General features: G+C 42.2%; 1 protein-coding gene across 4 annotated transcripts in view; it reads right to left on the bottom strand.

The window, feature by feature from the left end:
• Rcan2 (regulator of calcineurin 2) overlaps window positions 1-21731 on the bottom strand; it is a 233396-nt gene that overhangs the window by 170942 nt on the left and 40723 nt on the right. For all 4 annotated transcript variants that reach the window (XM_031346706.1, XM_031346705.1, XM_031346708.1 and 1 more), the window contains exon 2: window positions 20535-20761. In XM_031346706.1, coding sequence (XP_031202566.1) covers window positions 20535-20759 — 225 coding nt within the window. In that variant the 5' untranslated portion in view covers window positions 20760-20761. The remainder of the gene's footprint in view (window positions 1-20534; window positions 20762-21731) is intronic.

The raw sequence follows: 21731 nt of genomic DNA, 5'->3' as shown, positions 1-21731 counted from the left end.
TCTTTCTCCTTTTCCCTCTCTCTCCCTCTCTCCCTTTCTTCTTCTCCCTCTCTCTCCCTCTTTCTCCTTCTCCCTCTCTCTCCCTCTGTCTCCATTTCCCCACTCTCTCTCTCCCTCTCTCTCTCCCTCTCTCTCTCCCTCTTTCTCCTTCTCCCTCTCTCTCCCTCTCTCTCCATTTCCCCACTCTCTCTCCCTCTCTCTCCATTTCCCCACTCTCTCTCATTTTCCACCCTTCCTCTATCCTTCCAATCACAAGGAGCACATACTTACTTTGCTATTGGCAAGGATGGGACACCAGCAAACAAACAAACAAACAAAAGCCTCTTGCATTTAGGTTTTTGACCCATGAAATTAAAATCTAAAATGTCTTGAATTGCCCATAGTGCAGGGTTGGTCAACCAATCCAGGTTTCTGCCAGAAACTGATACAAAGGTGACTAGAACTGAACAGGAAAACAAGACTCACATGCTTGTTCAGAAAACTTCAAAGGAACTTGTTACAACTGTGACAGCTCATAGGAAAAAGAAATACTGCATGAAGAAGATGTATAAACTGTTAAACAACTGAAGCTCCCTTTTTAAGAAAAAAAAAGTAAATGTGTGAGTGTGTGTGCTTCTTTGTATGTGTGCCACATGTATGCAGTACCCAAAGCAACCAGAAGAGGGCACTAGATCACCTGAAGCTAGAGTTACTGGCAGTTGTAACCTGACAAGATGTGGAGGCTGGGAACTAAATCCAGGTCCTCTGTAAGAACAGCAAGTGTGAGAAATACATTTTTGTTTGTTCTGTTTTATCCAGGTCCTCTGTAAGAACAGGAAGTGTGAGAAATACATTTTTGTTTGTTCTGTTTTTCATTAAAGATAGATAAACTTTTAAGAGCCAATATTCCATACATCTACCTAGGTTCTAAAACTATTATGTTAATTTTTAAAATCTCTCCCTGCTGGTGTGACTTTTGTCTATGCAGCCCCAGAGCTTGATGGCTGGGGAAGGCCAGTTCCCTCCACACTTTCCTTTGCTGCTTTGTGCGTATTCTTTTAATACCAGTCAACTGTAAGAGACAATGAGGTCAGACCCCATCTAGTGGGAGAAAGACACAGATACCACCTGGGTCAGAATTAAAATCAAATGAACCTCCTGCCCCGGTGTGCTTGCTAGCCCAGTTTGGTTTCTGGCACACTGGTTTTGTTTTTTTGTTTGTTTTTATTTTTGTTTTTAAAGAAATTGCCTTTCAACCTACATTTGCATTGTTAGTATATTTCTTTCCATGAAACCAAAATTATTCTGTTTGTCTCACACACTCTTAAGCACTGAGCATCTCTTTGGCCTCTGGAGCTTAAACTGTACATTTGACATAAAGGAAAATGACTGCTAACAAGCACTGGAGAGTGAGGATAAGAATTTGTCAATATTTTGATGTGGTGAGGAAATCTCTAGCTATTGGAGACATTCTTTGAGTACGAGACAGGATAGAAAGGCAGAAAATCATAGCAATATTAGAGGAAAGAGCCAATCATCCTGACTGGGACTGAAGCCTCTCACCATCTGAGAAGCAGGAATTCCAGCACCAGTAACAACATTTGCTTCAAGGCTGCCAGCATAGATACTATATGGTAAAATCTAAACATAAACCCCGCTAAAAGCCTCAATGTCTATGACCTTGGGCAGGCCCTTGTTCCTTTCCCCTGACATTACCTGAGAATCTCAAACTAAGCCTGTTTACAGAAACAATAACTTACCTGTCTGTATCCTGTGGCCAAGACTTTAACCTCATCCGTGGTGATCCTACCAGATGCCCTCGGAACCAGCAAGAGGAAGGTAACTGAAGCTCTACTCACCTATATGACTATTTCAAACCAAGGAGCTGCTCCTTCTAGAGGAGCCCAGGCCCACCCTCGGGTGTCTCTTATTTTCTTCAGAGCACCTCTTTGTCCCCTAATCCTCACACATATGCTCAGATTAAAGCTTCTCCAATAAAACTTCCATCTCTGTTTCGCTGTTCCAGGTAGACCTGCAAGTTTCAACAAGGAAGCCAGGAATCCTGGTTTGGCTTGATGTAAAGTCCTTAAAGCTCTAGCTGTTGGGATTGGCAGGGGCAAATGTGCCTCCTTTATCTGCAGCCCCCGAAAATTACTGATAGGGAGACATAGCGAATAGCCTTCCTCTGGGTTGGTCCTTATAGAACACTCAGATCTCAAAGATGGACATCTGGTTTACTACCTCCTTCATCTAGATTTAGGTAGCTCTCTTCTGAAGGTAAGGTGAGGACACAGAATGGGAACCCACCAGAACAGCACATTCCAGAAAGATAATGCAGTAGCCAAGGCATAGAAGAGGAAAAGAAAGAATCCAAGGGATATGCCATCCTTGCAAGGTGCAAACCTCAGACTGGGAGTAGTCACCATTACTACTGTTAGCCAATACACAATCACAATGATCAAGATACCTGGGTTATATAAGGATATATGATAACAATCTTATGAAGTGTTGGTGCAAAAAGACCTAACCTCTCACCTCAAAGGGCATAAGATAGATTCTGGAGCTAAATCTGGGTGATCATGATGGAGCTTTGGAGTTGAACCAGCGGGAAGCACTTGCATTCAGGGAAAGCATGAGGGCTGGAGTACAGAGCCAGCCCCAGGTAAACGCCGAGGGAGTATGGCAGCCTACTTGCAATTCCAGGATCCAGAAGGTAGAGACAGAGAATCCTTGGAGCAAGCTGAATTTTGAGACTAGTTGAATCAGTGCTCAGTGAGCTATAGGTCTAATCAATGAGCTCTGGGTTCCTCACAAATCATTAACCCTCCTTCAAACTCTCAAGTGTCATGTAAAATACATCAATCACATTTGGGGTGTGCATTAAATAGGCAATGGGAAAAGCAGCCTCACCCTGAGTCGTAGACTTCCACTTCTGGGCTGGCTGGGTCTTCAGTTTTACTGCTCTGTCTTCAAGGTCCATGGTTTCATTTATTTTATTTTTATATTTATTTATTTTAGCAGCCCGTAATGCCATTTGTTTGGGCTGGGGTACTTGTTTGTTTTAGTTGAGTTGTTTAGTTTAGTTGTGTATATGCTTGCTTGCTTCCTTTCTCTCCCTCTCCCTCTCCCTCTCTCTCTCTCCCTCTCCCTCTCTCTCTCTCCCTCTCCCTCTCTCTCTCTCTCACCATTAAATTAAATTTATAGAATCTCTAAACATGTGAGCCACTTTTTTTTAGTTCACAGAGGTCAATACTGTTTGATGTTATTTTACATAAGCAACAACTAAGATTTGAAGACATAAACTACCTATGGTCACACAGTGAATGAGAAGTAGAATTTGTTTCTAAACTGGAACTCATAAGTTAGAAGCCCCATCCCATAACGACCATGCAACATCATTTTCCTAGAGACAGAATGGCCCCTGCAGTAAGGAAGTTTGAGCTTTCATCAAAAGTTGATGCAGAGACTAGAAAGGTGTTTCAGTGTTTAAGACCAAGTACTGCTCTTTAGCTTCCAGCAACCCAGAGTGGCAGTTTATAGCCACCTGTACCTCTGGCTCCAGGGGACCAGATACTCTTCTATTGCCTCTGCAGGCTCCTGAATTTATATGCACATATGCACCCACAGACACACATATACATTCAATTAGAGAAAGAAGAGATAAAATAGAATCAACTAATCCATAACATAGGTGGCTCAGAATGCCAGAATGTACCCACCCTTCCAGCCACTCTAAGCAGGTCATATTATGGCTCTTCTGTCAGCTCAAGAGACATAAAAGGGCACTCTAATGTAATATCAAACAACTGCCTCATTTTGTTCCAAGCAGCTGCCATGGCTGGAAAAAACACTTGGCTGTCCTCACAAATCATTAGGACTCCTCAGAGCTCTCGAGTGTCACATAAAATATATCAATCACATTCAGGGTGTGCGCTGAATAGGCAACAGGAAAACCAGTCTCACCCTGAGCCGTAGAGTTCCATTTCTAGGCTGGCTGGGTCTTCTAGTTTTATTGCCCTGTCTCCAAGTTCCAGCATGGCTTAATGTGCAATTTATATGCTTATTTAGTTGGACAGCCTATAATGCCAGTTATTTAGGCTGTTTATTAGTTAGCTGTCATAAAATCCAACAGCATCTTCCTCTACCTCATGGTCCTGACCTGAGGGATGTAGAGTCATTTAAACTGTAAGACACACAGCATGGAGCCATGCCTTGATGAGGTTGCAAACTGAGTAAAGTCACTAATTAAAGTTTCTACAACCAAGTGGTCTTTGACTGCAGACGATAAGGAGCCCTTGGGACTGAGGGGTCTCTACTTTGTCCTTTTTTGTTTGTTTAAGATTTATTTTACTTTCAATTATGTGCACATGTGTGCGTTTGTGCACATGTGTGTAGGTGCCTGTGGAAGTCAAAGGCATTGGATCCCTCTGGTGTGTGAGTCACAGGCAGTTGTGGGCTATCTGATGTGAGTGCTGAGAACCAAACTCAGGCCCTCTGTCCTTGTGGAATAGTCATTATTCAAGCTGCTTACAGCAGTTAGGACCTATGGGAAAGGACTATCAACAGTAAAGGCAGCCCCGGTACAGGCATTCTCTTGACCACAGAGAACTGGCTCTGAGAGTGCACAATTCATTCTGTTCTGACTGCAGTATAGGGACAGGATCCTTGCTAAGGTGACTTTTGGTAGAGTCCAGACACAGAGGCTATTCTTAGAACAACCAAAAAAAAAAAAAAAAAGCATGGTACCGCCTAAAAATACTGATGAGTCAACACCTAGAGGCTCTAGTGACGTCATGTTGTCAAAGAACACCCTTTTCTCCTCACAGGTTGCAGGTTTAAAATTAGCAAGCTCACAGCTCACCTTCTGAGGAGAGCAAAACATCACAGCTAAAGAAGCAAATGGGAGTGTGGGTCACTTAGACAGCCTGCCACCCATACAGTGCCTGTCACTGTGCCTTTGGTTCAGTTGTTGGGGACTTAGAGACAACTAAAGTTAAAGGCTGTAAAATCCCTCTGACACCCTCACTTACAGTCATCCTCCTTAGAGCAGGGTCTGGGAGGAAGGATTACAGAGGAGGGCCTTGGAGGGCTCATCTGAGAGCCCTCCACCACAGCTGCCACATCTCACATGAGATGGGCCCATTTGGAGACTGTTATCTACAGGCATGGTCCTGCTTAAGACAGTGTTGCCCAAATTTCCTCTCAGGAGAAGACTATGCAGTGCCTACCCTCCACTTCCTAGTGTCCCAGTGATAAACCAAAGTATGTCTCCATCAAGGTTTACCATGAGGATCAATGAGTTTACTGGGCTTCCTATGGAGCATGAGAGATTCCTGATAACCACATAGATGATGCCAATGCAGCCATACTAGGAAGACTTCAGTAGGCATGGACTATGGTATCCCCAGAGGCACATAGACAGATTCCTCTTCCCTAATCTTCCTGACCTATATACTAAAACTCCCCTTAGCCCTCAAGGCCACTTGCAACTAGGGAAAAATTGCATACAAGTGCCTGAGGGAAGTGGCCAGAATACACGGTGAAGGTCCAAGGACCTGGTCCCTCTAAGAGGGAATGTTAGCAATCAGCAAGCCAGCCATGACCTGTGATGATGTTTTTGTAAGCGGATAGTTGGGCTGAGGAAGGTAATGGTTGCTCTGCTCTGAGGACAGCACTAAACAACGAGGCAGGGGGTGGGAGGGGGTGGACCAAACCACATCTGCAATGTTTCTATCACAGTGGCAAGGGCAGCAGCCATGGTTCAGGGGAAACCAAGGCAGGAACTCAAGCATCTGCATACATCACATCCACGGTCAAGAACAAGGACAGAGCATAATTAAGCATCTTTGCTTGCTCTACAGGGTATGCTCAGCTAGCTCTCTCTACTGACACAGCAGAGGGCCTCAAACCAGGGAATGGTGCCACCCGCAGTAGACTGGGTCCTTCTACATTAACTAATAATGAAAATAATCCCCCACAGACAGACCAGGTCAACCTGATCTAGGTAATTCCTTTTATTAATATGCCTTTTCAAGCAACCAAGCAAGCTAACCAGCACAGCAGTATATTTCAGTCACTTCCGTGACTACTTATATATTCGGTCCTTCCGTGAATACTTAGCCTACATACTTTCAAATGCCTTGAGATACGTTTTAGGCAGAACTTAGGAAATACTATAGTGTAAGGATAGAAGTTGGTTCTCATTTTCTCTGAGTTAAAATATTTCCTCCTGCAAAAAGGAAGGAGAATCATTAGATTCCCCCAGGAAACTATATTCATCTGGGTTCTCTATAGAGTCACAGAGTTATGCAGTGTCTTTATATATTAAGGGAACTTATTGTGATGACTTACAGTCTATAGTCCAACTAATACAACAATGCTCTGCTGTGAATGAGAAGTTAAGAATCTAATGGTTGCTCAGTTCCAAGAGGCAAGTTGTTTTACCTGGTCTTCTATATAAGCTGGAATTTTTTTTCTATCATAAATGAAATCTTTTTTTTTTTCATTTTCAACTTTTTTTATTAGATATTTTCTTTATTTGCATTTCAAATGATATCTCCTCTCCTGGTTTCCCCTCCAGGGGAAAAAAACAAAACAAAACAAAAAACCAACCAAACAAAACCCTGTTCCCTCCTCACTCCCCCTGCTTACCAACCCACCTTCTCCCACTTCCTGGCCCTGGCATTCACCTACGCTGGGGCATAGAGCCTTCACAGGACCAAGAGCCTCTCCTCCCATTGATGACTGACTAGGCCATCCTCTGCTACATATGCAGCTGGAGCCATGAGTCCCACCATGTGTACTCTTTGGTTGGTGGTTTAGTCCCTGGGAGCTCTGAGGGTACTAGTTAGTTCATATTGTTGTTTATATTGTTGTTGAAGGGGCTGCAAACTCTTCAGCTCCTTGGGTCCTTTCTCTAGCTCCTTCATTAGGGACCCTGTTATAAGCTGGAATTTTGAAGAAGTAGGTTCCAACTGATGTGCAAACAGGTGAAGGAGAGTTTGTCTTCCTTCTTCTAATGTTCTTAAGCAGGTCTCCAGCAGAAGGTGTGGCCCAGATTAGAGATGCATACAACCACACCTGGATCTGAAACTTGCTTTGTCTCAGGTTGACCTTGAACACAGAGGTCTGCTTGCTTTAGTTGTCTCCAGGACAAAAAGTATGTACTTCCTTTCCTGGGCCTAAGCTTTTCATGGCCACTGTGCCTCAAGATCTCCATGTCAAGATCCCGGTCAAAAGCCTGTGTCTTCCAGCTGCAAGATCTGAATCACAAGTGTGCCTTCCATTTCTGGACTGTAGTTCATGCCAGGCGTAGTCAAGTTAACAACCATGAATAGCCATCACAGAAACCTAGCAGGCACAGGAAACTCAGTAAACTACAAAGTTCACCAGGCCCCTCTCAAGGTTATACAAGCAATAATGCCAGGAAAGAGAAGACTCTGGCAGAGCTGAGTGTGTGAGATGTGCTTGCAAGTCAGGCAGGAGCTGCAGGGGTGAAGCGTTTTACAAATTGTCACTCATGCTGGGGTGGGCCTTCTGGTGAATCAGCTGCCTTTGAGTCAGCCAGGTTCCTATACGTAACTTTGATAAACTCATTATTTTATTATGGCAGGTTTGGCTGGGATCATCTCTTTGATCCTGTTACCCAGTATCCTATCTGGTATGAATAGATATTTGCTCTCACCTCTCCAAGAAGTGTCAGTTGGTTAAAAGCAAAGTCTCAATCAGCAAAGACCCTTGAATCATTCAAAGATTCTAGACTACTGTAGAAGGTGCTCAGTCTCGGGAACACCCTGAGGCTACAGAGGCCACATATTTGTTCTCTGGGCTTGTTCTGTCCAGCAAGCAATTGGTCTGGAAAGTCCAGGCAGGATGTGTGGCTTATCAGCAAGGTAGAATGACAATTATTTAGGCAAGCCCTCCACATCTGACTTAACACACTAGGCTTTTCATGCACAGCTGTTTCTTCTTCAGGAAGGTGACCTTGTCTCTGCAGAGCTTTACTTGTGCATTTCTGGAATTCCCAAAAGTCTGTGCCCAGACTTCAAAGGAAAACAATTTCTGGTATCCCATAGCTGATCCTCATTATAATATTTGCACAAATTTTGTGTTTTGTTTTGTTTTTTTTTTTTTTTTAAAAAAAACCTTGAGCTTAGGTTGGCCACCTGCTCAAGTCATCAGGTTTAACTCTAAATAATTTGCTTATTTCTGCACATTCAAATCTCTACCCTATTCACAAAAGCTTAACATCACTCAAAATACTACAAACAATGGGGCTCTTGTTCCTAGAGATGCCAAGGGAAATAACACCCTTTGCAAAGGAGCATGGGAGAGCAGGGTGAGCATGGTGGTTAGTTTGACAACTGGACACAACTAGGGTCATCTGAAATGAGGGGACCTCCATTGATAAAATGCTCCCATCAGACTGGTTTGTGGGCAAGTCTGTGGGACATTTTCTTGATTAATGATTGATAGGGGAGTGCTCAGCCCACTATGGATGGTGGCACCCCTGGGTGGTCTTGGGTGTTATAAGAAAGCAAACCAAGTAAGCCACTAGGGGAAATAGTATGTAGTTTCTCTATAGCCTCTCCATCAGCTCTTGCCTCCAGGTCCCTACCTTGATCTGTCCTAGCTCCCTTCAATAATCCAAAGTAAGCTATAACATGTGATAAACCCTTTCCTCCCCATGTTGGTTTGATAAGTGTCTTAGAGTTATATTGCTGTGAAGAGACACCATGACCATGACACCTCTTATATGGAAAGCATTTAATTGGGGCTGGCTTACAGTTCAGAGATTTAGTCCTTTATGGTCATGGGGGAAAAGCATGAGAGCATGCAGGTAGACATGGTTTTGGAGAGGGAGCTGGATTGGCAGGCAGCAGAAAGAGACTGTGAACCACTAGTCCTGGTTTAAGCTTCTGAGACATCACAGACCACTCCCTAGTGACACACTTCCTCCAACAAAACCATGCCTACTCCAACAAGGCCACAGCTCCTAATAGTACTACTCCCTATGGACCTATGGGGGCCATTGTCATCCAAACCCCACAGTTTAATCACAGCTACAGAGAGGCAGGCTAGGACAGTGAGTATTTGCTTAAAACCAACCCAGATGATGGCAGTGAAAGCCAACCTTTACCACACTGAGAATCCAGTTGTCAAGAAGAGGTTGGGCAGAATAGTGTTAATAACCTTAGAATCGCATGCCAGATTTTGGAAGTAATGGGTTTAATGCCTCCAGTTAGCTATTGACTATCTGACATGGATATCTTAAATGCATGTCCTTAAATATCTAAAATGGCTAGTTGAGAAGCCAAACTTCCTTTCCATCATATAACCCATATGAACCCACACACCTATGGTCACTTGATCTTTGACAAAGGAGCTAACACCATCCAGTGGGCAAAAGACAGCATTTTCAACAAATGGTGCTGGCTCAACTAGCGGTTAGCATGTACAAGAATACAAATGGATCCATTCCTATCTCCTTGTACAAAGCTCAAGTCCAAGTGGATCAAGGACCTCCACATAAAACCAGATACACTGAAACTAATAGAAGAGGAATTGGGGAAGAGCCTGGAGCACATAGGCACAGGGGAAATTTTCCTGACCATAACACCAATAGCTCACACTCTAAGATCAAGAATTGACAAATGGGACCATGGGAACATTTGACTTTAGACTTTTAGGGTTCTGTGTGAATAGAGCTGTTGAGAGCTGCAAACTTGAATACTGCATATCCTCCAGTGCCTTACCCAGGTTAAGTTTCTCACAAACCACTAATACAATACTCATTCGATTTGAGCTACATTTAAGGTGTAAGTCACATGATTTGAAAGGTACTGTGCTAAAATCGTGACCCTAGCAAGCATGCATGTGTAGAAGATGCCACTGCTGATTCTGGTATGAAGTTACATTTTTTTTCTACAAAGATGCAGTAAATTGTTCCTCTAAAGGAGTTACAGCAAAAGAAAGTGTATTTGCCTTTTATTCTTAAAAAAAAAGTCACCTAATAACTCAGGTCATTTTTCTCTCTGTTTACAGTGGCACTTAAACCACCTTAAAAATCTATTCCTAAGCCGGGCAGTGGTGGTGCATGCCTTTAATCCCAGCACTTGGGAGACAGAGACAGGCAGATACCTGAGTTCGAGGCCAGCCTGGTCTACAGAGTGAGTTCTAGGACAGCCATGGCTACACAGAGAAGCTCTGTCTCCGAAAAAAAAAAAATCTATTCCTAATGGCTTTAGTCAGCCATTCTGCACATTGCAAGATGAATTTGGAAATATTCATAGGAACAAATATGACGGAAGTGTATGATGAATCTACTTTTTAAACATTTTACATTAGAGGTACATTTAATTAGGCCAAACAAGAGAAACCAAGGGAAGTAAAATACTAGAACCAGTCATAATAAATAGCATTGCTGTGACTATTAATTTCTAATTTGAACTTCCTGGAAGCTGGTGCAGGGAGAAAAAAAAGAAAAAACATTGTGAGTTACATAATCCTTCCAGTGAGAAAAATACCAGTTCTTTGAAGTGAACAGCGATTTCTTGGCAGTAGTTCCTGTAAGAAAACATTATAGTTTGGCTGGAGAGATACCTCATAGCTAAGAGCAGGGTGGCTCTCAACCAGCTGTGAGCCCAAATCTAGCAGATTCAACAGACATGCACATGGTGTACTTACATGCATGCAGGCAAAACATTCACACATATAAAGTAAAATAAATGATCTCTAGAAAGCATGACATGACCCTTATATGGGGAACCATGGACATGTGGGCTCTGCCATAGATGTGGAAACAGTTTCCACATGCAACGACTGAGAGTAAATGTCCTTAAGCCCATGGCTCTCCTATAAATCCTTTACAGTGATGCTGCAAAGAGCCTGTTGGTCTTCCTCCAGCTTCCACAGCTATGAACTGTCTGCTAAGTTCCTAGAAAATTCTGTGCTTGTTTAAACCAGAAACAGAGGGCCACAGACTTGCATAGTTGGAGGAACGAAGAATGGGTAAGGATATTAACCTTGATCAAGAAATCTATTGCTATACTCTCTGCTCCTTCCATCTCACCCCAGTCACACTGCAAGCCCATAAACGCATGGTCAAGGTTGCACTAGAGGACAAAGGTCAACAACAGGAGTCTTCCTCAACTACGTTCACCTTTCTTCCTCTGGCAGGATCACTCACTATACTTGGAGCTCAGATCCAGTGAGGCTTGGATTGCTTTCCTCTTGCTTCCCCATCCCTTAGCCCCCAATCTCATCCCTGTCACCCTGTGTCTCATACACCTGGGGTTACAGGCATGAGCTGCCCCAGCCAGCTTTATGTGGATACTGAGGCTCTCAGGTTCTCCTATTTGCACATGTGATGGTTTGTATAAGCTTGGCCCAGGGAGTAGCACTATTAGGAGGTGTGGCCCTGTTGGAGTAGGTGTGTCACTGTGAGCTTGGGCTTAAGACCCTCTTCCTAGCTGCCTGGAAGTCAGTCTTCCACTAGTAAATTTCAGATGAAGACATAGAACTCTCAGCTCTGCCTGCACCATGCCTACCTGAATGCTGCCCTGTTCTCATCTTGATGATAATGGACTGAACCTGTAAGCCAGCCCCAATTAATGTTGTCTTTTATAAGGCTTGCCTTGGTCATGGTGTCTGTCCACAGCAGTAAAATCCTAACTAAGACAGCACAGAAAGCACTTTTCCAACTGAGCCATCTGCCCCCCCCCCCACAGAGAACTGTTCTAACTCCATTTTTTTTTTTTTTTTGAAAAAGGGAACTAAGGATTCATAATCAATAAGTTGACCATGGTGACAAAGCTGGTTGGTGTGCAGAGAAGACATGCACCACATGCTTCTGGATTAAAAGCCTCCTTCTTGGCTCCTCTGTTTCTCATGAGGTCTACACCCTGTCCAGAAAACCATGACACAGAGCATGATTGATTTTCCTACAGTTCTCTGATACCAGACTTCCCCATTGGACCACAAAACTAAGGGTATCTTATAAAGCAGGGTACTCTATACATAAATCATCTCTCAGGGGCCTGAAAGATGGCTCAGCAGATAATGGTACTTTGTTAAAATAATATAATAAACCATTTTTCTTTTCCCAGTCCTGCTCCCAGAATGACAACTCAGATTAAATATTTATTAATAAAAGCCTAGGCCATAAACTTTGGCTCATCCTTGACTAGCTTGTAACTTATTTAACCTATTTAAACTATTCTATGTCCACCGTTTGGTTAGTTACCTCTCCTTCAGTCCCAGCCAGTTTCTTCCTTCTCATCTTCGCAGCATCTCCCTCAGTGTCTCTCTTAGTTCATTTCCTCATTCCGTTTTCCCATCTCATCTCTCCCCACATCTATCTTTTATCTCTTACTACTTCCCAGAATCCCCTCTCTTCCTGCCAGTGTCCCACCTTCTATTTCCTGCCTCAGCTCATTAGTTATTGGCTATATGACAAGCGATGTTTATAAAAAGATTCTCTCTACAGTACCTACTGCCAAATCTGGTGATGCCAAACCTGAGTTTGATATCTAGGAATCTACACGGGGAAAGGAGAGAATCAACCCCCACAAGTTGTCTTCTGACTTCCACATGTACCAGGAATGCACATGCTCACAGATCACATAATAGCAATAGGCTTGGCACTCAGCCCATTTGTAGCATAACCATTCTATCCATTGAACTGAACAGCAGGCCTGCATGAGGGCTATCCTGGTGGAGGTTTGATTTTTTTCTATTTATTTGTTGGGGGGGGAGGAATATTGAGACATGATTTTACTATATTCCCTAGGCTAGTCTGGAACTCATGGTAGCCTCCTTAGCAGAGTATTATATGTCTTAGTTAAAGCTCCCAAATTTCTTTGATAATCCAGGTGGGCTCTGGAGCAATAAAATGGAGACCAGAGAGAAGGAACCCAAGAACAGTGGGAGGAAGCCCAACTTATCTTCAGCTCCTAAGAGCAAGGAAAAGAACAGTGAAGAAGCTTCCCCCTGGGCTTCATCACCAACACTACCTCTTACAAAACCAGTTCTCTTTGAGGATGTAACTCAAGAATTCATCTTGAAATTGGTGGGTCTCTCAACAATTGACCGATGAATAATTCATCCTTCTGTGTCTCTTGTGGACTTCTCAGAATATCTTGATCTCAGAAAAAGTAGAAAATGAAATAAAGTATGCTGTCCACCCACTAGCCTAACTTTTCCTTGGCACTGGGTAGCAGGCTCATAGCCTAGAGGACAGGCTCCATCTTTCCCAAGTCCCCTTCCTCACCCTAGGACGTGTACTCTCACTCTCAATTACAGAAACTCATACAGGCACCTTTTAATGAATGACAGAGCCTTGAGGTAGATCTCATATAAAAACCATGAAGATGCCAAGTACTGTCATTTGAACAAACACACACAAACAAATCATTGCAGTAGTCTGGAGGTAAGGGCTCCATGTCCTTTAATGTCATCACAAGCTAAATGGAACACAATGGCCATTTCCCCAAGTGTCGGCATGGATACATGCTTACCTATTCTTTGGCACAAAACCAAAGTGACCTCAACTCTGTTGCCATAAGATTTAGTTCTTTCCACTACCACCATTATACTTTGGACATTTTAAGTAGATTGCCAGTCTCTTGGGCTCTCAGTACCACAGAGAAGCAAGATACTAAATATGACTCAGGAATATTCTAGTCTCTTCAATAAAGGTTAAGGTTTGCAGGGAAGGTTTTGCAGTAGCTTTCAAATTTGCCCCACACTGGGCCTCTCATCTGGCAGGTGTCCCCTGAGTGATTAGCAGCGACTCATTAGATTCCCAAGCACCTTCCAGAGGTGAAAGAAAACAGGACTCCATGCTGAGGACAATGACACCCACTGTCCTGGCATAGTTTAAATGGCCTCAAAAAAATAACAAACCACTGTAAATAAATGTCACTCTTACCCACTAAGAAAATAAATGCAAGGCAAAAGAGTGAAAGTCCTTAAGTGTCCCTTGAATCTACTCTGAGGAGTTTGTCCCTCATTTGCTTTCCTATTTGTAGATAACACTTGGCTGTTAACTTCAATTCCAGCCCCTATAGTTCACATTATTCCTATTTGCCAGGGGTGCTTAGTGTGAGTTTTTCTACCAGTCTTAAGTCCTCTCCATTACATGTTTTCTAGACTACAGACTTTGGCTTCTATTGATGCCTGTGCATACACTGGTCCTCTCCTGGAGAGATTTTTGCAAGCTCACATGTTCAAGATCCTCCAAGATTTTACTCAGATGGCCTTAATGAGTCAGTCTTATGGAGAATTTTCAAACACTTCTTAAATATGTTTTCACACTTGCATTTGGCCTGAGTTTTGCTGTTGGGTGGCCTGAGTTCTGTCCTACACCATTCATTTGAAGATCCTGTGCTGGTGTAGCTAAGCTTGTTTCTAGAACCTGCTTTTAAGAGTTGAGTTTAGAGACAGGAAAGCATTGGGAAACCCTAAACAGGACTTCAAGGCTAAGAGACCTTTGTCAGTCTCTCCTACATCTCTAAGTGGTCAGTGAATGCTGCAGAATGTAGCTGTGTCTTTGGTCATCATTTTAACTGCAGGTTCAGTTCAACACTAGATAAACACCCAAGTGTATCAGCAAAAGGGGAGTGGCTGAAAATACAAAAAGTCAATAATTCAAATTTCATCTGCTTCTGAAGACTTCTGTATGAAGATGAAAATGAGAATGATATGTTGATAACTTATCCAAGTGTTTTATGATATAACATAATTTATAATATTATATTAATAACTTGTACTATAATATAAATAGCATGGAGCTATCTACCTACTTTTGTACCAAATGGCCTGCCTATGGATCCATACTAGACCATCACTCAAGAGCTTTTTACAAAGAAAGGCTGGCAACAGCATGAGGAAGATTAAGTCAAAGCCAGAGTTAAAAAAACAAAAACAAAAACAAAAAATACTTACTCTAAGGAGGAGACTCACTACAGGTTAGAGTCTGGCTTGAGGTCACCCACATAGGTAACCCACATAGGTAGTATCTATGTCCTTCAACATACCCTTCGTTTCTAACAAACATAACCCCCATGGTCCTATCTTCAGGCCAGTACCCTCTAACCAAACATCTATCAGTCCCTATAGCCCCAGGTTCTAGGTTTGCTCCTGTGGCTCCAAGCTCCATAAGACCCAAAGCCCCAGCCTAAACCTACAGATTTGGGGCCTGGACCTGCTGTATAGCAGACTCCATTGTTGGGTTCGCCTCTCCAGACTCTAACTGCTTACACAACCTCCAGTCCCTATCTTCCAGGCAGAAAACAAGTTATACATCTTTTTCCTTGAAAAGACAACCCTGCATGTTTACATTCTGGATTTCCTTAGTGTTGTTCGTGAGTATAGGGACCTTTGTTCTCTTTGCACACTAGGGGGTATCCATGTAGGTGCTGGGAAATGAACCACTGTCTTCTGCAAGAGCATCAAGAGCTCTTAGCCACTGAGCCACCTCTCCAGCCTGAGAGGTTGGTTTTTATATCTTACAGCTCTACAGTCTACTGTTTGAAGTTCTTGGGCCTTGACGTGTTTGGGATTCAAATTTTGGGACATAGATATTTAATACAGTGCTACCTGTTATGTAATGGTGACCTCCTTGTAATTATAAACAAGAAGGCTGCTGCAGAGAAAAGCATGAATATTCACACGGAAAGAGAATCACCTCTGCTCTGCTCAGATTTAAATGGAATTGGGTCAAATGAAGCTGGGTTTCAAAATGAGTTGCAAAAACCCTTGGGTTTTAGAGATTTTTCCATAGCCTAGAACTGTAGACATGGGGCGATAGAATGCACTACTATACAAGGAATTGAGTTCCCATGCTGCCCTCCTAACCAAAGTAGAAGCCAATCTAACCTGTAGAAGTGAAGATAGCAACAAATCAGATCGAATCTTGGAAGGTTCGTTAGTATATCTTCATCATGTCTGCAGTATCAGTCAGGACCACCATTTGCTCAAAAAGAAGGAACTGAATCATAGAAGTCAAACTGAAGGAACACTTTCAATATTAGTATCCTTCTGGCTTCCCAGAGTGCATTGAGATGCTCTATCCATAAGAAGCATAAAAATGAAGAGACATGGGACTGGAGAGATGGTTCAGTGGTTAGGAACCCATACTGTTTCTGTATGTATGACCCCAAATTCAGGTCCCAGCATCCCATATATGCACAGGGGGCTCATAACTACCTGTAACTCCAGTTCCAGGAGATTTGGCTCCCTCTTCTGACCCTCATCCACACACATGCATACATAATTAAAAATAAAAAAGTTTTTAAAATGAAAAGATCTAGAGCTATGCCTCCAAGCTCATGCCCATGGGGCTAGAATCCACTTGAAATAATAATTGGTAGAAACAGAAATGCTTCTTATTTTTTAAAAAAATTTTCATGAGACAACCAACGTGGTAGAAAGTCTGTAGGATATTCTTTGGAGCTGGCACCATCAGAGTCATTGCTACTTACTGCTTGTTGGCTTATCTTGAATTGATCTGTCTGGGTAGACTGTGAATTCAAGCAGTTACGTGTACCTTATTCATCATTGTACCCAGAGCTAACTACCATTCCATGCCAGGAAGCAGTATTATTTAGTAAACATTAGTGTGTGGACTCTAGCAGGTGGCAGACTGCATCCCAACTCAGTCACTGGTAGCTGTAAAGTCATGGTGAGCTGCATTTCAATGGTTTGTCTGATAATGAAGATAATGATACTATCAACCTAGGTAGACTCATTTATTCTACAACAAACCCTCTAGTCCCAGTAGCTTGTCAATAGCCTTATTGCATTTGTTTGGTCTTACTATATTTTTTGTTCATTATAGGTTGGCAAGAATCCTTCTTTCTCTGTTATTATCCATACTCTGACACCCAAATGGCTTAAAAAGGCATTAGATAACATAATGCTAGGTTCCCCAGCTGAGTATAGAGTATGTTTATCAAAGTCCAACATCAAGAGTTAAATGATTGGTCTAGAAATGACACAAGTCAGTTCTGCTTACACACTAGAACCAAACAGCTCAGCAAGTTCAAAGCTATGGAATCCTGTCACCTACTTAGGAGGTAGACAGGCAGAAAGAGTCTATCCTAGGAGGTTGGATGTTTATAAAACACTTGTAAAATCACCTGGTATCTCAGACTATGACTGATTCAGACACTGTTGTTATTATCATTATCATTATTAAATTAAATAGATGTATATGCTTTAAAGGCCATAATGAAGTCACCCTCCTGCCTTCTCCTTACTTAATTGACTTTAGATAAATATTTTATAGTAGTTCTTTTCTTTAAAGGTCCTATCATTCAAGACTCCAGAGCCCAGTGGGATCTAGAAAGGCCAACAAGGGCCAGCCACACTAGAGGGAGATGAACCCCAGTAACTTTTGGATATTGGATGTTTTGAAGAGTTCAATTCTAAATGAGTTTCACACAAAAATATTTATACTTCAGGCTGTATCATGCAAACCGCAATCTGCGTTTGTTGGTTTTGGGGTGCCAGTTTCCTCCAGCTCTGGTTATCCTTTGTGTTATATAAACAGCACACAACCATCTGGCCCACAACAAGCCATGCTAAAGACTGGGCTCACTCATCGCCAAAGCATCAAATGAAAACACAAGCTTTCTGAATTCTGCCTGACTGAAAATCAGAGCAAAAGCCAAAGCCCTCACAATGCTGTTCAACAAATGTGCACCAGGTGATAAAGCAGAGAATGTTAAAAGGATGGCAGAAATGTGCATAGACGAATACTTCAGCAGACCACAAACAAACAAGACCGCATCATACCTGATGCCGTTGTCTACAATATGAGCAAGCCAATTCAGTATTTCTTGGCTTACCTTGAAAAAGACAGAGCCCTAAGAAAGGCATCTCAGACACATGGGAACATGGTGAAGAGACTGTTGAAAGACTACTTATAAGAGGAAACAGAAGCCTGATGTTTTTATTCAGCCAAGAAATTTAAAATGAATATTTTACAGTAATTGTAACAACAAGCTAAAAATCATAGACACCAAGATCCAAATACCATGATTCAAAAGCAGACTAGACTACGCATGACCAAAGGAAAATACCCAGCCATGAGGTCATGATTATTCATGTGTATTACTACCTACACACATGGACCATAGAAATGAGCACCATCTCTTTGCTAAAATCCCAGGCTACAAAACATGTCTTCCCCAACACAATTCAAAAACAATCACCTCTAGCAGCCTTACTCACAGGGAAACACAGAGGACCAATGATGCTTTCTGTTTCTTTTCTCTTAGTCTAAAATTGTCCCCGACTCTACCAGAATACCCAAATGTTCCATCCTTTGGAAAACATGCCCAGCATCAGACTTTGTGGCTCACTTCCTTGGCTATAAATCAGTATCTCAATCATGTGATATTGGTTTCAACTTACTGTACCATATTTATCAATTGTATTATCAAATTATTTCAAGACTTAATTCTATCTCATACTGTTACACAATTTTGAAATAAATTAATTGAAAATATTTTGTAGCCCATTTTTCAATCACAACTCAGAAGATCCACACAGACATGGGCCAGCCTTCCCATAAATGCCTACCCCTAGGCCTTTATTCTTCAAGGTTCAAAATTTAAGCTCAGCTGATCAGCCAGTCTCGAACTGCACATGTGTACCTATTTTCTCCAGCACATCCCTTCCTGGAGGGAAGACTGTTAAGACTCAGGAAGTTCTAAAAAGAGGCTCATTAAGACTCAGAGAATTCTAAGAGGAAGCAATCAAGACTTAGGAAATAAACAACTCAGACTTCCCAGGAAATCCCTAAAACTCACTGTTTGGAGAAAGGCACTCCCTTCCCAGGGGTATGTGATTATGGAGAACTACTGAGGAGCTGAGACACTCTCCTACATATCAAGTTTCCTACAGTCATGCAGTGTGCGCCAGGGTTCTGGCTTTCCAGAGTCACACCCATGCTGAAGTAACTTTCAGTGCAGCTGCCTTTGGGTCATTTCAGCTCCTGTAATTTACCCCTTACCCACACTCCTTTAAGTAGGTCTCATAAACCCATTTAATTCACCAAGACAGAATTGTTACTTTGATATGTCATCAGTTCCCTGTCCCAAGGGTGAATTTGTTCACATCTCTTCAGTGCACAATTGCACTTCTAAAAATATCAGTACCTTCCTAGGTACCTATTGTTTCAACTGACTGCTAGTATTTAATCATGAAAGAATAGAAGCCTTCCCCAAGCCTCCAAGGAGAACCCTCTTCACTGTGGCGCTTGGATAAATGAAAGGCACAAGGAGAAAATGGAGAGCTTTATTTGTAGTTCATGGCAAGTAAATTTCAGAGCAAATAACGCCCCCTGAATAAACCATAATCTGTTTTATAATCTGTTTTCTAATCCAAGAACAAAATCCTTATTTCTTCATGGCATGTACTACTTTCTTGCTTTAAATAGCCTGTTAATCATGGGTTTGAAGCTTCTAATCACAGATAATTCATCGCACTTCAAGTTATTTTCAGCCCACAGTTTCAATTGTTCAAGGCCAAAGCAATATTGCTATATGGTATCTTTAAATGGGTTGAAACAACACCTCCCCCCATACACACAATGCTCATTTTTCCATGGCTCATTAAGAACAATCACAAAAAAAAAATCAATAAAACTCAGAAACCAAATTTCCAATTAGTTGTGCTCAGTCAACAATGTCTGAACTTTAGAAATTGAAACAACCAACATTTACAAAATGGCAAATCAGAAAGTGTTCACATCTCATACAAAGCCACATGCTTTAGTTTAGAAAAAAATGACATTTTCCCTTAGAAAACAGCAAGTTTACAGCATGATAAAGTGGTAAATATTTATAAGTCAGCATCCATATCTATACAGGAAGGTTGTACCCATCCAGCTATCCCATTTAAAAGATCTGCAATCTGAAATAAACTCAAGAAGGATCCCCAAATGGAATATTTACTTGATTTTCAGGAACACTTTCACTATCAGAATTTGGCTTCTTAAAATGAGCAACTAGAAAACACTTATTCAAACTCAACCTTGTTTCACAATCATATCCAAGTACCATTGTTGGTGAGCAGTATAACACAGTATAACAACTACTACCAAGGTACACATAAGCAGAGAAAACCTCAGATGGTCAGCTAGTTCTCCTCTATCCCCTGACTATCCCAGAATAGTCAGCACATTGAAGAAGGGGTGGAGGATAACATTTTGACAGAATGAGAGGAAAGAAAGCTTTTAGGGGTTTTAAACATCTGCTTCTTAACTCAAGGAGTACCTCTTATAATCCAGGTCCTGAATACCACTTCTGTTAGCTGGACCTACAAGCCAGTGATGACTGGGTTCCATCCCATTCCATACAACCTCACCCACAAACAGTCAGGCATGCCTCCACTTCAGTGGCTACCTTATACTAGCCAGGCTTTTCCTGATCCTGATAACCAAAACAGAGCCAAGTAAACATATCTAAAAACTTCCAAAAGATCTACATAAAATGAGAAAGGAGACATTTGTCAAATTTCCTCATGCTTCAGAATGTGTGTCTTACCTTGCTCTCTTCTTCTTCAAACACAGACTGGTGAACATTGCAGGCAAACAATGAGTTGGGGAGATCATTGAAGTCAGTGAGTGCTTGGAAGGCCTCTTCAGCAAAACACTGAGTGACAGCCCAGTCTCTGTCTATGCAGCAGAGGAAGAAAAGTCCCCCATCTTCAGGCATGGATGCCTGCTGCCCCAAGCTCCTCATTCCAATGAAGTAGGCGTCTCCCCTCATCCCTGAAGAGGCAAAGAGAGATGTGTGTTGGAGTCAAACAAGATTCTTAAAACTCTTGTTTGTGGACCCCAGTTCTGGGGGCCTGAAATTAAACTGATTAAAAGGAGCACTCATTAAGACCACTCGTACCTCCTGAGCTCCCTCCAGGTGTTATTCTAAATGATCTGCATGTAGCGTGCTCATGCATGTTCCTGACAGGGCAGATGAATGTCTCCTTTAGTTGCTCTCAACATTTTTTTTGAAATAGGTTCTCTTACTGACCCTGAAGGCTATTGATTCAGGAAGGCTGGCTGGCCAATGAGCATTAGGGCTCTACCTGCCACCCCATTTGCCTCCAAGTTGGGGCTACAGCTATGCCCCTTCACTCTTGTCTTTTATTGTGAATGCTGAGACCCCAAACTCAGGTGACTGTGCTTGCAAAGCAAGCTCTTTTTACCGATTGAGCCACCTTTCTCACCCACACATTAACTCATTTTGAAACTTCTCACAATGGTCCACGAGATCAGTATCAATATTATCCTCATTCCATCACTTACATAACTTCTATAAGGCCAATGACAAATTGGAAGGCTAAGATTGAAAACGATAATGGATAAGACCAGGATTCACGATTCCAGGCTAGGAGGACGAAGCAGATCAAAACTGGAAGATCTCATTATCTTGAATCTTTACTTCATTAACTCCAACACAGAACAACACATGCGCAATGGCAACATGCACACATGTGTAAGCATACACAGAGAAACACATACACATGCCACTTACATTCCTTCTGCTCCTTAGGATTACATCTGTAAAGAACTGTAAATCAGTCCCAGATTTTGAAAATCAGTATGATCTGAACCAATCTAAAAATGCAAATGTCTCCCTCAGTAACCCTAATGAGACCTTCCAGAAAGTTCCTCTCGGACTTGAGCTTTGTACAAGGAGAAAGGAATGGATCGATTTGCATTTTTCTACATGTTAACCTCC

This window comes from Mastomys coucha, unplaced genomic scaffold, assembly GCF_008632895.1.
Source record: "Mastomys coucha isolate ucsf_1 unplaced genomic scaffold, UCSF_Mcou_1 pScaffold3, whole genome shotgun sequence".
In the NCBI taxonomy this organism is placed as follows: domain Eukaryota; kingdom Metazoa; phylum Chordata; class Mammalia; order Rodentia; family Muridae; genus Mastomys; species Mastomys coucha.
This window is presented reverse-complemented; position numbering and strand designations above follow the sequence as displayed.